Source organism: Sinohyriopsis cumingii, chromosome 9 (genome assembly GCF_028554795.1).
Source record: "Sinohyriopsis cumingii isolate HCF-2022 chromosome 9, ASM2855479v2, whole genome shotgun sequence".
Taxonomy (NCBI): domain Eukaryota; kingdom Metazoa; phylum Mollusca; class Bivalvia; order Unionida; family Unionidae; genus Sinohyriopsis; species Sinohyriopsis cumingii.
This window is the reverse complement of record NC_142969.1, coordinates 105,746,168-105,758,640: the sequence shown is the minus strand read 5'-3', so window position 1 is coordinate 105,758,640 and position 12,473 is coordinate 105,746,168. Positions and strand designations below refer to the sequence as shown.

Below are 12,473 nucleotides of genomic sequence, written 5' to 3'. Positions count from 1 at the left end.
CTAAAATCCTTCTTTTTGGAAAACGTCGATATAAACTTCTCACAAAATAATATATCCAAACATTGCAGGATGTATTTTGCGATAAAACTGACACAATTTCCATGGTTCACCAATATTACGATTGTTCGCGTGTTAGTTGTATTTTCTTTTGTTGGGGGGTACAGCGCCTAGAGGTTAGGCGCAGAAGAAGCACGTCCGATATTGTCACATAGAAGAGGCACCGAAGTCGATTCGAATTGAACTCGGTAAGAAAATATGTGCAGCCAGTGAAATTACTTATAACGAGCGATACATTGTATTGTTAAAAATATTACATATGCGCTAGCCTTTAACATTGCAGTGGAGACAGCCTATCTAGAGTGTGAATTTGCAATTCCTTTGTTGTGTACTGTACCATTTGTCGTGCCACACTAAATACTAAATGGATATATCATTTGTTCTCGATTTGAAACGGGCAACAAATTTCTCACTTAGACGTTCATTATCTATACATAGAGAGAGACGAGCTAAACTATGTAGTTGCATTTTTCAAAATAGTTAATTGTGGGGTTTAAATGAAGTCAAGTATGCGTGTTTTGCAAACTTTCAAAGATTAACTTTTAAGACAACGAGATGAAACCCAAAATAAACACTATCCTTCACATCATATATACCATATATACCATCCAATACCCAATAGACACACTACCCAAAACGTCTTGAGTCAGTTTAGAGTTTGAGAGAAGGATATGAAATCCAACAAAAACATTATCCATCACATCATCTGTACCATTCAATACCCGAAACACTCAATCCAAAACGTATTTTGTTTGCTTAGAGCTTAATAGGAGATGAAACCTAACGAAAATGCCATCACATACCACTTATACTATCCAACACTCCACGCAGAGTATCCAAAACGTCAAGTGTTAGGTTAAAATTTAAGAGAATGGAATGAAATCTAACAAAATACTCTCACATGCCACCTATATCATCCAACACCTCGCACACTATCCATAAAGGCTTGTGGGCCAGCTTAGAGATTAAGGTGAAGATATGAAATCCAAACAATACTAACCAATACATGATCTATATCATCCAACAATACTCATACACACACACTATCTCAAAGATTTTTATCTTATAGTTGAAGAGAAGAAGATGAAATCCAACAAACATAATATCCAACACACCATCTATACCATCCAACAATAAACACACACGATCTAAAAGGTTTCTTTCTAAGAGTTTAAGAGAAGGAAATGAAATCCAACGAACATACTATCCATCACACCATCTGTACCATCCAACACTATACACACACGCACGCACACACACACACACATGCAAATGAACAAACTTTTGGGGAAATGATTAGTCTCTTTTCTAAATATCCGAATGGCCAGGAAAAGAGCCGTTGGGGCTTGCTAAACAAATAGAGTTAACAATTGTCGCATCTCACTGATTTTCTATTCCTCAGACTTCATCTCACAGCAGGACTGTACATTTTCAGACAAAACTTGTCTCTCCACATAAATTATTCCCTTCCAAATAGCTGTATCTGTCATCTTGGTCAACTTTTCTGTGCGTTGATCAAATACAGCTCTTATGCACTGGCAGTCACTTACATCATACAGAATCTTACATATGTTGTAGGTGCGGATAGGTCATTCTTATTTTGTATGTATTGCCGTGCAAATCAGTTTAGGAATATTGCAGTAATTAATTCTAGTTTACGTACGGTGTTCAGTCTAAATCTGATATTTATAAACCCATTGACTTGCCTATGTTTATAAGCACCCTAATTATCAAAACTGTTTATACCTATACTATATAATTTTGTGTTAGAGAATTCAGTAATTTAGTAGATGCGGATGTCTGCAAACGTAATTTTAGTCGCTTGGATATTCTGGGGAAAAATATCTAACGTGCCTCTATTCGAAAAGCATCGGGTTATTAGATACGTGTAGTCCTGTAAATATACCACTTAGTCTATTGAAATGGTCTGCATTAAACATGTTCCTGAAAAGATTTAGGACAAAATCTGATATGTCGATGATGGAACATACCTATTTCCACTATTTTTCAGTTCTTGTTCTGGTGCATTTGAAGTGTTTATTTTTCGGTCATATTCCCTAGTACCAAGCCCAAAATTTGAAAAGTTTATGGCACTGTTTGACGTTACTCTGTGGCGCTCGCTGGAATTATAAAAGAAAAAGAGACTATTTAACGCTGTCAGATAAATTATAAAAAGTTTAACAGTATATACTGCTGCTGGATAAACTATAAAATGCATAACGGACTATGCACCAAAGCCTTATAAAATATAATAAAACATACTATATACCGTTACCCGATTAAAAAAAAACGAAGGAAGGTACAAGAAGATGCAATAGGTTTCTTATCATATACAATTTTTGTTCATTCTAACAGCCTCTACTGCTCAGTGTGAGAAGCTAGGAGATTTAAGAATATTGTGGTGGTATTGAATGATTCTTCATTAAATATTTTAGTGAAGAGACTTTAGATAATATTTCATGATTTCTCTTTTGAAGATGGAACATACATGTGTCCATTGGCTTGTCTTTCATTTGTCTTTGAAGATGAAACATGCAATAACTCGTCATCTAAGGGATGGTTGCTACTGTTTGATCTTCCTCTTTGCCTTTGCCTGTAATCGGAATGAGAAATGGGAAAGGGAACAATCTAACAATATTTCGATATGCGACAAAATTGGAAAGAAGTAAAGAAAACACAAGATAGTGCAATGGTGTGTTTACCGTAAACAAGGTTTGCTTTTGAGGAAACCTTTAAAAGAGTGTAAATTCTTAAATAAAAGTTCTAGTAATTGCTTTGGTATCGGGGTTCGTTGCTGTTTCTGAACATTAGCAACGGTAAGAAAACGTTAAGTATTATTTCGTCTGAAAATCAGAGATATTTGTAATAGTATGCGAGTCCATTAAAAGAAATTGGGAAATAATCAGTACTTTCCGTTACATTCTTGACGTAACCTATGACTACACTTGATTTATCAATCTAGAACTAAGTGGCACTAACTAATGACGATGTATGGCCGCTTAACATAATGACCCAGATTCATCGTTACCAAGGACTTTGTTCATCGTCTCAATACAAGATGGGCGACTTAAAGACTTACAACTGTTTCTGGCTATATGTCGTCGATGGCCAATCACATACAATAAATATACATTCATCTAGCCTGCGTGGGGATTTGCTAAATGCTAGAATTTAACCCAAGCCAGTAAATGTGAAATATAGGTCACTGTGCATCTTTTTTATAAGGTGTGGTACTAATAAAGACATATTCAAGCATCTAATGTAATGATTCTAGCATCACTTTTGAAAACACATTTTCTGGATGAAAATGACCTACTTTCTAATGAGGTTACAGTGCTCTTCAAGCTGCGTTCCCCCATCAAGTGTCGTGATACCATTTATTACGATATTTTGACAGGATACAAAAGACACATAGGGGGTCCTCAGCTCAGGGCTAATAAATTTGCATATGCCGTCAAAATGTGAAATTTAAGTTTCAGCGATATCCTTTTGTTGCCAGGGTATGTTGCTCATAACGCTGCATACAATCATCCAGTATGCCGATTCGAGCATGAGCAGAGCGTGATAAATAAAATTTCAACGTACAATTTGTCTAAAGTTAAAGAGTTAAATACGGGTAACAATCACCTCTGTTTGTGATGAAGTTGTATTACTCGACACGATGCAACCCTAACAAACCTTTAAGATTCAAAATTTGGCAGTATCTATAACGGTTTCCAAAAACCAACACTGAATAAAAATGCTAAATCATGAATTTATGTACAAATAGTGTATATATCTGTGTAAAGTTATCCCCCTCCCTGTGAAAGAGGTGCTATGGAACACACTCCAAACTGTTGCTTGGCCACAGAAAAAAAGAATGGTTGAGATGCAGTGAGTCTATATATATATATATATATATATATATATATATATATATATATATATATATATATATATATATATTATTTAGCACGTGAGGGCGCCCACGCCTACGTTGGGGAAAGGGTAGTAGTGTAGCTCTACTCCTCTCCTCTACAACGAAATCGCGCTAAAAATCAAGAAATCAGCTTAATACGGTGCATATTAACTAATTAGGGAAAGCAAGTCTGAATATTAATATTGTTAGACCACAACTTGTTTGCTGATAATTAAACAAGCAAATATGGACGATTTTGGTTGATTTTTGTGGTAAAGCCAGTGTTCTATACAATGTTAGGTGTTGCAAAGAACACGGTCATAATATTAAGTAAAAAACAAAATCAGTTTTCGGAAGGAATGTAGCTTTAGGCGTTGACTTTGATTAATGTTTCAGGAGCTAAGAAACCAAATCCTGTAATAAGGCTCATCCGACTCTCCCACCCCGGGGCGGAGCTAAGACGTAGCATTTCGAGTTTCATAGTTTTCCCAAGCAAGACCGTATAACAGAAATTAATAAAAAGTAGCCAGAACAGTTTTGTTGTGGTAAGATAGCTAACCTAAGTACTTGAGCTATGTATATGAAGAGTTCTAAAATTACCTGAGAATATATTAACGATTTATAAGAGTTATTAATTAATGGAATATCTTACAATGATAACACAACCAATATTCGGTAAAATCAACAATATGTGTTAAGTGACCATACCTTTTCCGACAGTACGCTATTGCGATAGAAATTAAGCACCCGAGCAAAATTCCTATCCCCAAACCTGAAAAGAAATTATCGAACGGGACAAGATAAAAAACATTCTCCGAAATATAATTATATTACACTTGGGAAAATATAAATTGTGCCTCACAAATATAAGTTTATAATCTCTGCTTTGGAGTTACAATGTATGGACTTTTCAACGCAAATATTACACCTATCTAGATTATACTTAAGAAAGCAGAATATGTCATACGATCGAATACTTTTCAATGTTTGAAACTTCCGTATGTAAATGCACAGACCATCGCATCCGTTTCGATTCAAAGTGATAGGTTTTCGTTACGTTAATCCCATTTTTGAACAACCAGATACACCTCTAAATGATAATGACCAGATGTATCCAAATGAATGTTGGTGAACTGTATTTTACAAGGGGTGCATGCTACAGTTTTCTGCACAGGTGTTCAGCGACGTATTTGGAATAGGTCGAAAACATGAAACAGCTCACTCGATGCACAAACTCATTCACGTGTCCAAAAACAATTTTATGTCATCAAATGACGTCTAAATCACCCGGATTTAGACGTTTTGAGAGTACCGTTGTTATATTATGTTAGTTCGAGTGGAAATGTATAAAACAGTTTCGGTTTTTATCGAGAATGGGGTGCAAGCTGCATATGCTGTAAAAACTTTAGTTCAGATCTTATTGCTCAGTTATATTTATTTTTCTTTTTGCTATTCGTCATGTTGAATATGTTCTTTGTCTTAACCTGTTTGACTAACGCGTATATCTAATATTTTCAAGCATTGTCTTGTGATTCATTTTATGCTTGTAAAATGTTTAGAGTAATGTTCTATTTCAATCCACAATTTTCTTCTCCCTTTTCATTATGATGGCTGTGTCACTCAGTTCTTTCAGTTTGTTTTTCCTTCTTTTAATACGTTTTTTCTACGTTTGCCACATTTAGTCACATCAAAGTTTCGTTTTCGTCTGAATGCAAGACCATTGGAGATAATATTTCTTATTTTTATAGTATTTTTAACAATGCGATGGCACTGCGTACATATTCTGTGATATTATTGATGTCTATGCTTAACCATGTTGCATCGGCAGTAAGTAGTAATCAGTGTTAGCAATAAATATGTTGTTGCATACAACCCTTTTATGGTTTTTAATTATGTACACACACACACACACACACACACACACACACACACACACTATATATATATATATATATATATATATATATATATATATATATATATATATATATATATATATATATATGTGTGTGTGTGTGTGTGTGTGTGTGTGTATGTGTGTGTGTGTGTGTGTGTGTGTACTTATTTTACAATGTCAGAAGGTAGAACATATTTTGTATAAATAACTAAAAATGTAATCTGGCATTGGTTGCTTGATGAAATTTAACTGAAAACTTTTGAACTGAGACAGAATTAGATGAAATTAAAACTATTGTCTTAATGTGACCAATTGATCCGAAAAGGAGATAATAATTTCAACATCTAAACGAAAGAACATAATGTTTTACATATATATATAATATTACGAGTTTCCTTTAGTCTCGCTTTCATGGTAGATCCGGGATGGGCAATGCAACCACAGCATACGATTGGTGTCAGTCTGTTCAATAGAAACTATGTCTACTGTGTCAGTCTGTTTATCGTTTGACACGATGAACCGTCTTCATGCAAACGATCGTGTCAGGCAATTCAAAACATCATGCTGCTGATCAATAGCCTGATCTCTTTTGATCTTTTTGCCTAATAGATATATCACTATCATTCTCATCGTCATTTTCAAAGCAGAGAATACTGATTTACGTCGAAGATCTTAGCGCAGTTCTAAGAAGCACTCTTGCTTTGTAAATTGGATCAGCGTTATTCTAAGAAGTGTTTTTGCATATGATAGTAGGTATGAATATATAGGTTTTAACAAATAACAGCACTTCATGCATTTAGGATCAGGAATCCAAGATGTATAGACCGTGTGGAAAATTTTCTAGGACATCTATCTATAATAAAATACATTCTCTCGGAGACAGAGAGATCTGTAGTGTTTTTGGCCCAGTTGACTAACTTTATAATGAATTGAAGTGTATAATCGATATGCATTGGCTTTAATTTGAGTAAAACTGGTATTACGTATTACGGTCCCCACTGTAATCCTTTGAATGATCATCTTATTGATTTAAGGAGATTTTAGCTATTCCAGACCCACCCCACAAATTCGTGATATAAATCTATAAATTATACAACCTTTAAACATAAATTTAAGCGCAAATAATCCTTAGAATTTATCAAACTTCCCATTTGGCAATGGCATACTCTAAATTATTCATATGTTGCATAACTGCAGTTCAGATATGGCACTGATTTAAAAAGTGATATCGCTTACATGCAAAACTCAGAATATGGGCAGCTCATCGAGTTACAGTAAAAATTATTTATTAAGATAGCCATTTATGACGGGAAGAACAACTGTGCATGCGAACCAGTAGTAGCATTTATTCGGTATTATTGGTATTGTTTGCTTTGCATAAATTGGTGCGATTCTTAAAAAACGAGCACAAATGAAGGGTATTGTGTATTCTGGATCAGGAAGAACAAAACATGTCAGATGTACATTGTCTATGATATCATCTGGGTCAAAGTCAGTTCATTCCAGTCAATTTTAGTCTATTGTCTATGAATTTGATAGAATTCTCTGTTCCTCTGAGGCATTATTACAGATGTCTGTAGAAAATGCAGGTGATATGATAGAGTACTTACTTATGCATGTAGTGTTATGCATCTTTACAAAAACTACATTGAAAGATCAAGAAAGAAAACAATAAAACGAAGATGAGGTTACTAATTGACATTGCTGTTTATTCTATTTTTGTATACTTGTAATAAACAAGAGTTATTTTGCAAACATTATGTGATGATATTTAGCAGAAAGTAATACAAATTTCTATCTTAACTTGCTTGGTGACAGTGTACAAGTAATGGAGAGAAATGTTATAAAACGGATGACTTTAGATAGGTCTGTTTATTAAGATGCTAACCAAAGGTTTGGTCAGCAGGATTAGGTGCTATAATCTGCTAGGAAGAGAAAGATCAATACTTCTACCATATTCCAAGTAAAAAATGACAGTGTGCATACCCTAAAAAACAGGCAACTTATGTACGTTTACAACCCCGTGAATCTTCATTTACTGAAGAGTAATTTGTCCGCATAGGCTGACTGATTCCGCGATCCTAGTTTTGAGTTTCAGTTTGAGAGTATGACAAAATTGTGTGCGTGTGGATGATGTACTGTATCAACAGAAAAATCCTGACACAGTAGACAAAGTTCTTATTGAGGAGAATGACTCCGGTCGTATAGGGTTTTATTGTAGACGAAGTCACACACGTTAGTACACTAGGGAAAGTTATTAAGGGGCCAAATCATAACAATCAACTCAATACGAGAATGTGGAGAAGAACGTGAAAACAAACCATATGCTTTGCAACACGAAACATAACCTGCTCATAAATGAGATAATGCCAAGCTCATATGTTACTTGCAATGAGAAATTATTTCCACATGAAATATTTCATCCATAAATCGGAAGGAATTTATGTGGTAAAATTATACATGCACTCTCAACAGAATCTGGAATGTAAATAAAGTGTTATTCTAGGTACAACGTTTTATAAATGGTTGATATATGATTTGTATAATTCACTTGATATTCAAAACTCTGCTTTACACAATTGCTTTCCTGCTTTACTTACGCCACCCAAAACATATATCTATGGATTAGTTTTAATTCCCTTCATCACTTATTTCTTTTTAATTTTCAGCACAAGGGGGTCATTTTGAAGATACATTCAACATATATCATTCTAAGGTAAATGTTTGACCGTCTTAAATCTAAAGACATTAGTTCATTACATGCAATTGGAATGATTTTGCACGACAAGAGATTAGTTATATAAGACTATCAGGTTGGTCTTGTATCGATAGGAAAATGTACGACGCAAACATCTCTTTAAATGTTATGGTTGATATAAGTAAGGGTCAGACAAATCCGTAAAATATATCTGAAAATTGTAGGATGAAATAACTTTCAAAATTGCCTAACCTATTCCTATGTTTGGTGCGTCTATTGTGAAGTTCCTTGCTTCCTTAGCCGAAAGGCTTTCAACATCTGGAACACCATCTTGAACAAATAGAAAATCAGAAGAAGAAAAATAATTCATTGTATTTTACATAATTGGAAATACTCAATATATTTTTTAAAAAATAGACGATTGAAATGATTATCCACGAAACCTAGATATATTCTAAATTTTCTTAATCAATTATATTTACTTTCAATTTAATGATTTGGCTCTTCAAATGGGACAAAATGGGGAAAGTATATACTAAAGTTATATTAACTGATCTTGGCCCTTTATAGATAGATAGATAGATAGATAGATAGATATAACATTCGTGTTATACGAAAGGGGATAACACAGAAAATTAATATACATTTTGTAGTAGTGGCTTCAGAACTGCTTCCGTTTTCAGGCCAAAAAGTCGTTGCTGTTTAAAGAGAAAATGAAAACAGTACAGAATGTAATATGAACTGATAGTCAAGGATCTAAAATGCTTCTAGAGACAATTTATTCGTCCTACAAACAGTGATGTCCATGTGAGTGACTCATATAAGAATGTACATGTAATATTCGAATTCGTTGTAAACATAATGCTGTTACAGTCAGAGCCGCGTAAGTAATGGGGTGCAGAAAACATGTGCGATATTTTACGAAATAACAAAGGAGTATAATTTGTTGTGAACATACGATAATAAGTTTATATTTCTCGCGCTTTGTCTTAAGGTTATAAAATAATCTTAAATATCGGGTAAATCTTTCCGACGCCTATGTGTAAATCCGTTTAAAACAAAGCCCGTTTCTAAGATGTAATTACAATCATTGTTCATCGATTTGATTTGCTGATTATTTTTTTAAAATATTAGTTGGTTATAACAATCATTAGTTAACAGTAAAACATTCTTTTAATACACGATTTTGCACCTTGGAAATGAAATCGCAACAAACAGATACCATTAATCAAATAACAAAAGTAGCTCATATTGAAGACGAATGTTTAAAATGTTAGAAATTAACAGCTTAATGTATCCAACGATTACAGTGCTCGCTTCGACTAAGATTTTAGTAGCGTACAGGGGTGATAGTAAACATTAGATTTTATGCATGAAGCAAATTCAGATTCTTGACAACAAAATATTGGCATATGTGACCGAAAATATAGGAGAAAACGATAAAGAAAAACACATTATTGTACACTAAATGAGACTATAGTTATAGTTACTATAGTGAGTTGATAAACACCAGATATATTTTAACGCTCGCTGCTTACAGGCTTTCAGTAATCCAGAGCCATTAATTCCTGTACTGATTCACATGTACAACACAATTAATCGGTCGATGGTAACTTATCTCAGTATACATGATATAGTTATTATTATAAAAGTATCCGTCTAAATAAATGTATTTAATCCTATCTCCAACTGCAATGATCAAGAAGGGCCTTCTCCGCAGGGCATGATGCTTATAATTTGAAAATATTCGCATTGTCAAAAGCTAAACACCTACTTAACCAATGTTAGTAACACACAAAATGTAGGCCTTATTGACTTCATTGCCTTTGTCAACCTGAATCTTATGCTAAAAGAAACAAAGCGTTTCGTGGGATCAGTCACAGTGACAAACAAGGACGGTCAATGTTTTGATCATGTTTAGAGTTTAGTTTGAGTCTTAATTGTATACCCATACACTCGAATAATTGAAATAGTGTTGTGATGTGTTGTGATCTGGATTTTTAAAGAAGGTTTAACAAATTTTCAGTCATAAGGCTACGATGTCTGCAATGTGGCAGTTTATAGGGTTGTCTAGCACTGATGCATCATACCGCAGACATGTAGCATGATGTCCCGCCCAGTCACACTATCCTGATTTCAGGCCGACCAGTCCTAACACTAACCTCTTAATGCTGAACGCCAAGCGAGGCAACTCTTATTACCATTTTTATAAGTCTTTGGAATGACTCGGCCGGGGATCGAACCCACGACCTTCCACATCCGAGGTAGACGCTCTAACCAATAGGCCACCGGAGCGGTAAAATTGAAAGTATATGTAATCATCCTGCAGGCTTTGGGACGTATAGTAGATTTGATGTGCTCACGCGTGTGTCATAAGATATAAATAAGCAAGACAGGAACTGTTGTGGCCTAGTGATTAGCATGACAAACTCGCGACCAAAAGAGTGTTGGTTTGAATCTTAATATCGGATCTGTCAGAGTTTGCGACCGTGGTCTATCTGTGAGCAAGAAATTTTACTACAGTTACCATGGTACTAAATAATCTACCTTTTTGCCTTCCATTAATCACCAACCAGCACCAAATCCAATTACTGAATTGTGATCGTCGATACTCATAGACCATATTTAAGGTTTAAAGAATTTGTTGCGTACACAGTTTTTGAATAGAGAAAATTTCATTTTACTGCATTTCTTAGGTAAAGATATTAATCTTTTCTTTTGAAACAGTACTAAGGAAGACGACGAGGAATATCTTCGTCATCACACAAAGTGAGATGGGGCATAAGGAGTTTTCCGACAGTATTATAGCAGGTAGGTGGTCATGAAACTGACAGTCGTCATTATTTATATCTATACTGAGCGCTTGATTGTAAGTTGTTAATAAGACGTTGATATAGCGTTTTGAGTTTAGAATATTCTTGAAATAATATGATGGAATATTTCCAAGTAGAAACAACTCACCTCTAGTGAATTTCAGAATATTCTCTTATGTCTTCTGTCAGGTGAAAAATATATAAATAAGGTTTTGTAAACAATTTATGATTCCTGTTACATTTCTGTTTCACATCGGTCTTTTTGGAATCTATTATCAAAATTTTCATTCGTGCTCAGATATAATTCGATAGAAATTATTTAAGTCATTCATTGAAATTACACAGTGCTAAATAACTTCTGGACTAAAATATTTTTGGAATAATTGTGAAATAATTCAAAGATATTCTGAAATTACATTAATGTAATACATCAATACATTAAAGAACATTCGAATTTATTCGACATTTTATACGTGTTGACTTGTGATAGGATTTTTTAAGAATATTTGGAATCTAATTCACAATACTGATAGGTCTTCTTAAATTTAAACTTCGTAACAGTGGTTTCACTTTCTTTCCGTACTTATATCAAGACCCAGAGTGGTAACACTGATATTGTCGAAAAAGCCGATTAGGCGAACAAATTTAAGGGGCAAGAAATTCTAACAAATTAGTGATTATCATTGTACCTGTCGAAGATTTGAACGACAATGTGATTGCAGAATTATTATGCTTTGAAGTGGTTGATGTTGTAGTTGTTGAAGCTGACGTTGACGCGGAAGAAGTAGATGGTGAAGTCGTTGGTGACGTAGTGGTAGTTGATGGCGATGTCGTAGTTATAGTTGATGCTGATGTCATAGTTGTAGTTGTAGGTGACGTACTAGTTGTAGTTGATGTTGATATCCTAGTAGTTCTTGATGGCGATGTCGAAGGTGATGTCGTACTTGTGCTTGATGATGATGTGGGACTTGTAGGTGATGTCCTAGTTGTAGTTGACGTTGATGTCGTGGTTGTAGTTGATGTCGTAGTCGGAGTCGTTATAACTGTTAAGATACATATAATCTGACATATGTGATCATTTTAAATTAACATTATAAAACGAATTAAATA

At 34.4% G+C, this 12,473-nt stretch overlaps 1 protein-coding gene across 1 annotated transcript in view; it reads right to left on the bottom strand.

Annotated features, from left to right (window-relative positions):
* LOC149792421 (uncharacterized) overlaps positions 1-12,473 on the bottom strand; it is a 50,395-nt gene that overhangs the window by 5,037 nt on the left and 32,885 nt on the right. Inside the window, exons 8-13 of the mRNA XM_089970994.1 lie at positions 12,053-12,406; positions 9,195-9,248; positions 8,803-8,880; positions 4,664-4,727; positions 2,546-2,650; positions 2,049-2,177 (exon numbers count right to left, since the gene is read on the bottom strand). Coding sequence (XP_089827120.1) covers positions 2,049-2,177; positions 2,546-2,650; positions 4,664-4,727; positions 8,803-8,880; positions 9,195-9,248; positions 12,053-12,406 — 784 coding nt within the window. The remainder of the gene's footprint in view (positions 1-2,048; positions 2,178-2,545; positions 2,651-4,663; positions 4,728-8,802; positions 8,881-9,194; positions 9,249-12,052; positions 12,407-12,473) is intronic.